Source organism: Harmonia axyridis, chromosome 6 (genome assembly GCF_914767665.1).
Source record: "Harmonia axyridis chromosome 6, icHarAxyr1.1, whole genome shotgun sequence".
NCBI lineage: Eukaryota > Metazoa > Arthropoda > Insecta > Coleoptera > Coccinellidae > Harmonia > Harmonia axyridis.
The window spans coordinates 3,903,184-3,915,748 of record NC_059506.1 but is presented as its reverse complement, the minus strand read 5'-3'; the positions used below and the strand labels follow the sequence as shown (position 1 = coordinate 3,915,748).

Sequence of the window (12,565 nt, the reverse complement as noted above, 5' to 3'; positions counted from 1 at the left end):
TAATTATCAGAATATTGCACATTATGCGCTCGAGAAGAGAAGTTTATCATTTCTTCATGCCATTATCAAATTTTATTTAGTTAGAAAATCTTAAGGAAAAGAACTGGACGAAAACATTATGAATAATAGCACAAGGGAACTTTTTCACATTTGATTGAATGATTTAGAATCTCCCAAGCAGAATATTGAATATAAGAATATGTCGCTGTTCGATATTCTCTTCAAACCTGAAGAAGATGTGGTGAAGTACTTCAGGAACAAGAATGTTGTATCAGAAGTTCGGGAAAAGATCATGGAAAAATTTGAGTTTAATTATGAGCTTGCAGAAATTCGGGATAGGTAATGCTCTAGCTAGAATATTTCTCGAAGATTCATCTCAAGGAAAGAACAGGCGTAAGAAACATGTTCATTGGGAAAATTGAACGATCTGAAGAAGCATAAAATTATGGACAAAGGTGATAACTTGATTACTTCTGGTAGATTCATTTAATATACTTTCGAGCATGTTTATACAAGTTCTTTTAAAATATGTTATTGTTGTATTATTATTTTTAGTATTTAATTTATTTCTTCTCATTATAATAATTCTTGTTCTAGACTTTATTTACAAGTAGCAGAGCAGATGGTTAAACGAAGAATTAACATAAACGCGATCAATGATTATGATCAGACGCCTCTGGAATATGCAGTTGCTCAAAATAATGAAGAACTGGAGCGTTTTCTTCTGAGAAATGGACCAACAAAGGTGTTTGTCAAATATCAGAATATTGCACATTATGCGGTCGAGAGGAATAGCATATCATGTCTTCATGCCATTATCAAATTTTATTCAGTTAGAAAATTTCAAGGAAAGGAAGTGGACGAAAATATTATGAATTATATCACAAGGGAGATTAGCGAACATTTTCACATTTGTTCGAATGATTTAGAATCTGTCGAGCAGAATATTGAATATACGACAGTGTCGCTGTACGATATTCTCTTCAAACCTGAAGAAGATGTGGTGAAGTACTTCAGAAACAAGAACGTTATATCAAAGGTTAGGGGAAAAATCATGGAAAAATTTGAGTTGTTATGAGCTTGCAGAAATTCGGGATAATGCTCTAGCTAGAAAATCTCTTGGAGAATCATATCAAGAAAAGAACAGGCTCAAGAAGCATGTTCATTGGGAGAATTGAACGATCTGGAGAGCATAATATTATGAACAGAGGTGATTGATTCTCGATGTATTTCACGAACGAAATATTAAGTTGGAGATAATTCTACTTTGGGTAACTACCTACTCTGTTAAAATAAGCTTTGTTATTCAAGTCCAGTAGTTCTTGAAGTCCGTACCTACTTTATGTTCCACATAAATGCAGGTACTAAAAGTTTTGAAGCTCAGTACAAAATTTGTTGCATTGGTTACTTGTCGGCGCCTTCTCTCGAACAATAGTGTCAAAATGGATTCTTCTTCATCCTCCAGTGATTCTGTAAGTAAGACAAATATGTAGTTTCAATTTCTTTAATTTCTAATTGATTGTTATAAGAATTTGCTATTTCATCATCTAGAAAAATTCACTTTTTTTTTCAAATTAATGTGAATAATTCAAACAATTCACGAAATTCAATGAAAATTCATGTTATGTCATATAATTTTTGGTTCCGACTAGTTTTTTCTCTAAGCCTCTGTGATTTGTTGCAAAAAAAGAACCAAATTTATACATTGATATAATAATAAAGTTTTTTTATCGAAAAATTTGTTACATAGTAACAAAAGAATAGTTGAGATGTAAATAAACATGGAGATCCCACTAAAACTGAAGTTGCGCATGGGTTTTGCACATTTATATTTACAGTATTCAATATGCATTTGATATCAACAATATTTTATTCTAACATTTCGACATTTAACTTAAGATTGAGAAAGTCTGTTAGTCAATCAGAGATCGAACTAGATCTCGATTCAAGTTAAAAACGTAGTTTCTGATTTTTGTTTCTACATGTGACGAAAACTTATATTCATTATAATCATTTTCTGTTCAGTGGGCAGAAAAAAAGATTTTTGGAATAAGGTAATCCAAATTAAATGTTATCATTCACCACTTTCTTTCAATTCATGAATAATTATGACAGTTTAATTCTTGACACATTATTTTCAATAGTAAAATCAGTGGCGTCGTCAGCATTTGCGAGGCTCCGTGCAAAATAAACTCAAAATAGTCGTCGTTTTGTTGAATTACTTTCGAAAATAAAAACATTATGAAATGTTTTTATATATTAATATTTTTTCTAATTGATTGTGTACCAAAACTAAAAGAGTAATAATCATTTGGTATTTCTAGGAACCTGGAAACATAGAGACAGGTTACATTCCAATTGAGACATGGATAACCCGCAGAGAAGAGGATGAGGAAATTCACTCTGCTGTGTCTTCAGGAGATGCGGATAGTATATTTAGTGCAATTATGTATCTAGCTACCGACAGCAGGTTTTGGATTAGTGGAATTATATCACATTTGATGGGTCGTATGGTTAATCCCAAGCCAAAATATTCTCATATGCTCTTTTCACCTTTAGAAAAATGTCTGTATCACCACATAAACTGTGAACTGCATAACCACGGACCGGAGGTGTTGAAAGGAATTGTTCTTATGGGAACTGCTATCGAACGACCAGAAAATATTCAGCTGATAAGTACGCTTTTAGATTTGGGCTGCAATATAAATAGCAAGGACGAAAGATCACGGAATATTCTACACCGATTGGCCCTTAAGTATTTCCCTTCTAGACCTTATCTGCAAGTAGCAGAGCTGATGGTTAAACGAGGAATTAATATAAACGCGATAAATGATTATGATCAGACTCCTTTGGAATATGCAGTTGCGCAAAATAATGAAGAACTGGTGCGCTTTCTTCTGAGAAATGGACCAACAAGGGTATTTGTCAAATATCAGAATATTGCACATTATGCGCTCGAGAAGAAAAGTATATCATGTCTTCATGCCATTATCAAATTTTATTTAGTTAGAAAATTTCAAGGAAAGGAAGTGGACGAAAATATTATGATTTATATCTCAAAGGAGATTAGCGAACATTTTCACATTTGTTTGGATGATTTTGAATCTCTCAGGCAGAATATTGAATATACGAATGTGTCGCTATTCGATATTCTCTTCAAACGTGAAGAAGATGTGGTAAAGTACTTCAGAAACAAGAACGTTGTATCAGAGGTTCGGCGAAAAATAATGGAAAAATTTGAGTTCAGTTATGAGCTTGCAGAAATTCTGGATAATGCTCTAGATAGAATATCTGTTGGAGATTCATCTCAAGAAAATAGCAGGCGTAAGAAACATGCTCCATGGGAGGATTGAACGATCTGAAGAAGCATAAAATTATTGACAATGGTGATAACTTGATTACTTCTCCTAGATTAATTAATATATTTTCGAGCAATTTTATGAGAAGATCCACTGTTAAATATATGCGAAACAACCATGGAGTCAATAGATATATCATGGAGAGTCTTCTGATTTCTTCTACGATATTATGAATGTTAGGGACGAGGCTTTAATGAGGATAAATCTTGTAGATTCATCCAAGGAAAAGTTCAGATGTTTGTTTGGATTACCTAGGGAGTGGTCTGAAGTGATTTTATCTCATCTTAAAGACGATGAATTGAAAAAACTTTCAATCGCTTGGGAACATTGAACGCGAGTGAAAAAAATTTCAAAATAGAATTGAACGGAGAGTAGGTATGGACTGCAAACTTTTGCATTGATAACCAAAAAAAAAACTTGATCTTGTAAATAAGCTTCTATATTTGTAATATCAATGATACAGGAATATACTGCATCGATTATAAGATAAAGAGTTATTATCTATATTTACAGATGATATGTATATTTACAATTGTCTTTTATTCATACAAATTTATAAGAATTAAATAAATTAAAACAATATCAAATGAAGTATTTTCACTTATACCCTGCACATAGAATGATTAATAGGCTTTGAAAAATATGGATTGAAAAAGTGAAAAATATGCATACAAATGTGCATCTGAAATATTAAAATTGAGCATATAAATAACCATTAAAAAAATCGTTCATTAGATTCGAATAAAGTAGTTAAAGTTCAAATAAGTGGAAGCAACAGCAGAATTCCATTCAGATGTTGTAAATATTTGAAAAAATTGAAATATTCAAATAATATTTTTATATAAATCCGACTATACTTTTTCCTGTAAAACTACTATTATTGAATTCACTCATCCCATCAAAAACATTTTCAACGTATCGTATGCTACTATCTCAAGAAAATCTCTTTTTTTCTCATTCCCAAATAGCCTTGACTAAACAAGTAAAATTACATTGAATTGAAATTAAATCTTCGCGTAAAGCTTTTTGCGTTAAAGAATTTTGAGCATTCGTTATGTTTTACGCTCCTTCAGAATGGAAATCGTTAAAAATTTGGACAATAAGTTCTGAATGTTGAACGTATTCAATAGCTTGCAGCTGTATTCCAGGTGTCCAACCTTGTAACAAATCGGGGATAATCCCCACCACCAATTTCTACAAAGGATACCGCACACTTAATTCGGAAAAATTATCTCGTATTAAATTAGCTGAATTTTTAATAGGTTGTAGTCCAAGTCATTCCAAACAAAAAGTTCGATAGGAAAAAGTTTTTCTATAGGTTAGTTTTGACGCTAGAAGCCTCTGAAAACCGACATTTGTTTTCCATTGTTTAACAAAACGAAACGATATCTTGGATAATGATCACTATTCTGAGTAATCGAGTGACCAGTCATTAATCTATAAAAAGCATTTTCATTTGGTATTGCTATATTTGGTCAATTATTTAGTGTGTTCCAGCTATAATTACAAATTCTTAATTTCAATTATTTGAAAATTGTTACAAATCGCCTTAGCGGTATACAATGAAAAAAAGTTTATGAATCCTATTCCACACCTTATTTCACATCACATTCGAAAAAATATACGGAGTGTTTGAGTTACACTCAATAGTAAGCGAAAGTTTTAATCTCCAAGTATCAGGGATAAATTTATTGGGCTATTAGAGGACAGTTGATAAAACTGAAAGTTTGTAGAACGAGTTCTTTTATTTACATATTTATTAGTCAATGAGACTCTGAAATTATATTAAACAAGATTGCTCATGATGAAGACCGATGCAAATATATCCAATATTTTACTGAATTTATCGCATTCAATTATCAGTATTAGATATTCAAGAAATGTATATGGATATATTCAAATATTCATGACAATAATTATTTTCAAAAAGCTAACATTTCAGCTGTTATTTGATGTATTTAATATACATAATATTATAATATATATTAATTCATTATTTTTTTATAAGTTACTTTAATCAGATTTCGGCATATTGAGATCAAATCTTAATTATATAGGCACCGGCAAAATTAGGGAGATGGACAAAATCTCAACGAAGTTTGTCGTTCATTTTCTCGCCCATTTTAGCAATTTTTCTTGTAAATTGTACCTTCATTCATCGGGAATCAATTTAGACAATCCTAAACGTTCAATACTTAAATACTTATTCCTTATTTCATCGTTCTATTGAAAATTCAAATAAATCCAATGAACTATTATTTTATTTTTTTTTCTAGATAACGGTCGCAGATGTGTGTAACATAAAAAGGACTAACCAGTTCGTGAATAAAACAAAAAATCATTTCGTACCTATGTTAGAATCCACAAGCGGCTCGTTGAAGAAATTTTTTGGGTAGAAAAAAAGCATGACCTCTGTGAGATTAATTCTTAAAAGCAATCAATTTTCCGAATATGATCTTGATACAACTGAAACTGCTACGGAGAAAAATTCAAATTCAGATACTCCTGGTTTAAAGTAAAAGCTTTCCTCTTATTTTTGTGTTTATTTCGATGAATTGCAAAATTCTTATTTACTAGGTACTTCGTTTATAATAATTGATTCTTGATATATTTCACGAACGAAATATTAAGTTGGAAATAATTCTCCTTTGGGTAACTACCTACTCCATTAAAATAAGCTTAGTTATTCAACTTCAATAATTTTTGAAGTCCGTACCTACTTTATGTTCCACATAAATACAGGTACTAAAAGTTTTGAAGCTCAGTTCAAAATTTGTTGCATTGGTGACTTGCCGGCTTCTTCTCTCGAAAAAAAGTGTCAAAATGGATTCTTCTTCGTCCTCCAGTGATTCAGTAAGTAAGACAGATATGTAGTTTCAATTTCTTTAATGTCATATTGATTGTTATCGACATTTCCTATTTTATCATTCAGAAAAATTCCCTTTTTTTTCAAATTAATGTGAATAATTCGAACAATTCACGAAGTGATTCTTCAATGAAAATTCATGTTATATGTCACATAATTTTTGGTTCAGACTAGTTTTTTCTCTAAGCCTCTGTAATAAGCTGAATTTATGCATTGATTTAATAATACAGTTTATTCATCAAAAAAATGTGTTACATAGTTAACAAAAGAATAGTTGAGATGTAAATAAACATGGAAATCACACTAAAACTGAAGTTGCGCGTGGGTTTTGCACATTTATAGTTACAGTATTCACTATGCATATGATATCAACAATATTTTATTCTAACATTTTGACATTTAACTTATTTCAGATATAACAACGAAAAGAAAAAATCAATGATACAAAATTTGCAAATTATTTGTACATTAGAATTGACATCCATTGATCCATATGAGAGAATAATAACATAAAGATTGAAAAAGTCTGTTAGTCAATCAGAGATCGAAGAAGATCGCGATTCGAGTTTAAAACGTAATTTCTCATTTTTTTTTCAACATGTGACAAGAAATTATATTCAGTTTCTGTTCATTGAGCAGAAAACAAGATTTTTGGATTTTTTGGAATTAATTAAATGTTATCATTGACTACTTTCTTTCTATTCATGAATAATTGTGGCAGTTTAATTCTTGACACATTAATTCCAGTAGTAAAATCAGTGGCGTCGTCAGCGTTTGCGAGGCTTCGTGCAAAATAAATTCCAAATAGTCGTCGTTTTGTTGAATTACTTTCGAAAATAAAAACATTATAAAATGTTTTTATATATTAATTTTTTTTTTCTAATTGATTGAGTACCAAAACCAAAAGAGTAATAATCATTTGGTATTTCTAGGAACCAGGCGACATAGAGACAGGTTACATTCCAATTGAGACATGGATAACCCGAAGAGAAGAAATTGAGGAATTTCACTCTGCTGTGTCTTCAGGAGCAGGAGATGCGGATAGTATATTTAGTGCAATTATGTATCTAGCTACCCCCACCGAGAGCAGGTTTACGATTGATGGAATTATATCACATTTGATGGAACGTATGGTTGATCCCAAGCCAAAATATTCTCATATGCTCTTTCCACCTTTAGAAAAATGTCTGTATCACCACATTAAGTGTGAACTGCATAACCACGGACCAGAGTTTTTAAAAGGAATTGTTCTTATAGGAACTGCCCTCGAACGATCAGACAACATTCAGCTGATAAGTACGCTTTTAGATTTAGGCTGCAATGTAAATAGCACGGACGGAAGATCACGGAATATTCTACACCGATTGGCCCTTAAGTGTTTCCGTTCTAGACATCTACGAGTAGCAGAGCTGATGATCAGACGAGGAATTAACATAAACGCGATCGATGATTTTGATCGGACGCCCCTGGAATATGCAGTTGCTCAAAATAATGAAGAACTGGTGCGTTGTCTCCTGAGAAATGGAGCAACAAAGGTTTTTGTCAAGTATCAGAATATTGCACATTATGCGGTCGAGATGAAAAGTATATCATGCCTTCATGCCATTATCAAATATTATTTATTTAGAAAATTTCAAGGAAAGGAAGTGGACGAAACTATTATGAATTATATCACAAGCGAGATTAGCGAACATTTTCACATTTGTTTGAATGATTTAGAATCTCTCAAGCAGAATATGGAATATACGAATGTGTCGCTGTACGATATTCTCTTCAAACCTGAAGAAGAAGTGGTGAAGTACTTCAGAAACAAGAACGTTGTATCAGAGGTTCGGGGAAAGATCATGGAAAAATTTGAGTTCAGGTATGAGCTTGCAGAAATTATGAATAATGCTCTAGCTAGAATATCTCTTGAAGATTCATCTCAAGGAAAGAACAGGCGTAAGAAATATGTTCATTGGAAAAATTATTGATCTAAAGAAGCTTAAAATTATGAACAAAGGTGATAACTTGATTACTGCTCGCAGATGGATATTGCATGTTTATGCAAATTTTGTTTATATGTCATTGTTTTATTTTTATTATTATTTAATTTATTTGTTGTCATTATATTTATTTTTGTTATTTACGCATGTATACATGCAGTCTTGTACATTTCTACAAAGACTTAATAACTCTTTTGTTACTCTTTTTTTTTGTTTGAATGGTTAATTGACCTAAAATAAGTCTCATCATCAGTATCAATGAATTTTGAAAAATGAATTGTTGTTTTTGCAATTTTTTGTTATTGTTATTATTTTTCAAATTATTCATCAACCTAATCATAATACAAGGTGTCGAAAATTAAACCGAAAATGATTTTTACTCAATATAATAATATGAAAAACATGAAATATATCAAAATGACCTTGGAAACATTGTGATAACATTCGATACTCTAGATGAGCTAGCATTGAAATTTTTTAAAATGGTCAAGGTTTATTATTCTATATTCTTCACTGAGAGAAATCCAAATTTTTTTTATTAATAAAGCAATTATTTGCAGATTATTTATTCACAACTATTACAGCAGATTTATATTTGATATATTCATTAATAGTTAAGTTATGAATTCAAAAAAGTTTATTGTTAGAGAATAAAATATTTGTTTACAAGGTATTTAATAATATTCAATATATTTCGGTGATAAATGATTTATATAAACTTACGTTATCTTCACAAATACCGTAAATTCAGTGTCAACAAATTGTCAACTGGTAGTTAACGAACATTTGCTATTTATGAATAAACTCTTACAAAAATTCAATAATTCATTCACTCAGAATATAGGATTTATTAATAATTAACAAACTAACATAATTCTAGCGATCCAATCTGTGGAAAAGTTTAAGGACACATCCCTAAAAGAGGAGCGCATCTCCTTGAAGGATATGTCTTTGAACTTTTCCTTCGATTTAAATTTCCTTTTTAAACATGAACAGATGCCATCAAGATGACTAAGGCTCAAACCCGGATACCCTCAATATAAACTCTAAAAAATTACCTAGTTTGGCTGTTTGGCAAACGGTTCTTCTCAGAGCCTAACAATCCGATAATAGAAACAACCAAAATAATTATCTAAGAAATACGTTCACCATTATTGAATTGAAATATTATTATTATTCAGCATGGATACATTATACATATAAATAAGGTCTATTAATTGTTACTCCATGATATATTGACCTCAACTATATTTATTTCCTTCAAATGGATATTTCTTCATCATTATTAATTCAAGTTATGCGTAAATTTATGAAGTGTAATAATGAATGATGATTATTGGTGGGATTTCAAGTAAATTATTTATTTTCATGAAACTAATATTTGTTTGTCCATATATCCAATTTATTAACTACAATGCATTTTCGATAATATCAAATAAACACTTCTCTCAGTGTTGAAGGGGGATACCTGATTATAGGTAAAAACATAGCATAGTGTTTCAATATATGATATTTGATCAATGAATACAAAACTGAAGTCTAAATTACAGAGAAGTGTTTACACGGAGCATTTTCAAATTAATAAACATGATCTTCTTAACATAATGAATCGATGAACAAACACATAAATACAACTTTCATTAAATCAATGTAATGTTCATTATTATAATGTTTAGTTCATTATTCGATCGGTTGTACTTTGTATCAATAATGTATTATTGCTTATTGAAATTGTCCGAAGCAGTTAATGTACAGGGTGTTTCACGTAAGCGGGTCACTGGATTTTGTGGCGACCCATCACTATGATGATATTTTTCAGGGATTATCAAAATTTCGGAAAAACTATCGAACCGAGGCATGGAAAGTTATTGAGAAAAAACCATTTTCCCAAAAAATTTTTTTTGCAAATTTGACTGGTTTTCAAAATAACAAGTTCTAGGGACAATTTCTCACCAATTGTTTCTTCATTTGAACTTCCGGTTTTCTAGAAAACAGAAAATTTATCCTTGCAAAATATATAATATTCCCCCATATTTTCTGAATGCCCAATCGATTCTGAATCCGAATATGCCAATATAGTGGTAGTTTTTTATTCATTTCAAGAATTCCATTCATGATCAACTTGAGAAAATTCATATTTACCTAATGTTCGGAAAATATATCTTTGTTGTCTATGGTTCAGTAAATATTTGATTGTCAAATTTTGAAGTTTTCATTCTCGATTATAATAAAAGGTAAAATAGAAGCATGAATTTTCAATCGAAGCTCTCAATATGTTTACTCTTGAAGAACTATTTCCAAAATAACACTTCTTTCTTCAAGGGAAAACATATTAAGAGCTTTGAATGGAAATTCAGGATAAATATTTTCCTTTCTATTATAATCGAGAAAAATTTGACAATGAAATATTTATGGAACCATAGATAACATGGATATATTTTCCGAATATTAAATCTGAAATTTTCTCAAGTTGATTTTGAATGGAATAGCTTGAAATGAATAAAAACTACCACTTTATTGACATATTCGGATTCAGAATCGATTGGACATTCAGAAAATATGGGGAAATATTATGAAGTATATATTTTGCAAGAATAAATGATACTGATGATTAGGATTTCATTAGGAACGAATTTTCGTTATATGGTTGATCAAGTACATTGTATCAATGATACCAAATTGATGATTGCTGTTTATTCAAACAATGACGATTTTTTTCAGTGCACTGAAACCATTTTGTAGGCAGACAGTGTTTTTACTGAGGTTTTTATCTGTGCTCTTGTATCATATTATGTTGAAATGTATGATACCCCGGTTACATTTGTGAAAGTATGTGTAGCAGAGGATTTCCTCTGCTTGTTTGAATTTTGTATCGCTCTATCTTGAAAATATATATATATATAGTGCTGTAATTTCTTTCGAAATTAAGAGGAAATATTCATAAAATAATTCTTTCGAAGTTAAGAGGAAATATTCAAAAAATATGTATCTAGATAACGGACGCAGAAGCATAAAATTTGAAAGGGACTACCAAGTTTGTCAACAAAACGAAGAAAATCTTTTCGTATGATAGAATCCACAAGCGTATTTGTGTATAATTGTCCCACACAAAATGAGATAAGTTCTGAAAAGAAACCAATTTTCAAATATGATCTTGATAACCAAACAACTAGAACATCTAAGGAGAACAATTCAAATTGATTTCGATAAGTTGCAAAATTATTATTAACTGCGTCGTTTATAATGATTATAATGGTTGTTGATATATTTCACAAACGAAAGAATAAGTTGCAAACATTATTAAGCTAACTACCCTATAAAATAAGCTCAGTGATTCAACTTGACTGGTATTTGAGATACATACCAACCTATTTTTCACATAAATACAGGTATTGTAAGCTCTGAAGCTCATTTCAAAATTTGTTGCATTGGTGAGACTTGTCTGCTTCTTCTATACAATAAAAGAGTAAAAATGGCTTCATCCTCCAGTGATTCAGTAAGTAACAGCCTTATATTTTCAATTTTTTTTCAATTTTCACATTGATTTTTAGTTGCTATTCTAGCATTTAGAATATTTATTCCGAAAAAATTTGTTTTCGAATCAACGTATAAAATTTGAACAATTTACGAAGTAATTCTTTACCGAAAAGGTTTACAACTTTTTTAATTCTTAAATTTTTTCTCAAATGGTTCGCACAGTCAATCATTTTAATATGTCGTTCAAACATTTTAGGTTTCATACAATTATAGTTATAATCAAAGAAATCAAAGGAATTTCTATCTGACGTGCATACTGAAACTGTTTGTTTCATTTTTCTCGAAATTTTAAACCATACTCGGCATTTTATGAATTCATTCAAAGAGATAGTAGTTATAATTTGATGTGAAAATAGGTAGACTTATTCGTCTGTCTTTATTAGTAATAATTCAGTGATAACAACAGCACATATTAGCGAATTTACAATAGAATAATATAATTAAATGGCATAACAGAGAAATTTCGCCTAGGTAGAAGTAAAAAAAAAATTGTTCCCAAAACATCAGATATTATAATATCATAAAATACTTGAGTGAAATAATAACTTGCCATGTATTTTTAATTTCCCATATTGGTTTTTATTTTCGATTTTCATTCGGAAGCAACTTAAAATAATTATGAGAGTCAAAGTTAAATCCTTGACACAAAAATTTCAATACTTAAACCAGAGGCGAGGCTTCAAGCAAAATTATTTTTTAGAGGCCGTTGTTTTGTAGAATTACTTTCGAGAAGATCAAGTTTTAAAATATAGTTTGTATGAGTATATTATTTTTCTTAATTGATTCGTTACCAAAAACAAAAGATTAATGATCATTTG

General features: G+C 30.3%; 2 protein-coding genes across 2 annotated transcripts; both read left to right on the top strand.

Moving 5' to 3' along the window:
- Window positions 1-1,335: 1,335 nt before the first annotated feature.
- On the top strand, window positions 1,336-6,160 carry LOC123683183. Its single transcript, XM_045622093.1, has 2 exons — window positions 1,336-1,472; window positions 2,325-6,160. The coding sequence occupies exons 1-2, from the start codon at window positions 1,356-1,358 to the stop codon at window positions 3,351-3,353; spliced, it is 1,146 nt and encodes a 381-aa protein (XP_045478049.1). The 5' UTR covers window positions 1,336-1,355; the 3' UTR covers window positions 3,354-6,160.
- A 1,116-nt stretch (window positions 6,161-7,276) lies between these two features.
- On the top strand, window positions 7,277-8,776 carry LOC123683185. The gene is made up of 2 exons (XM_045622095.1): window positions 7,277-8,089; window positions 8,143-8,776. The coding sequence occupies exons 1-2, from the start codon at window positions 7,287-7,289 to the stop codon at window positions 8,168-8,170; spliced, it is 831 nt and encodes a 276-aa protein (XP_045478051.1). The 5' UTR covers window positions 7,277-7,286; the 3' UTR covers window positions 8,171-8,776.
- The last annotated feature ends 3,789 nt before the right edge of the window (window positions 8,777-12,565 follow it).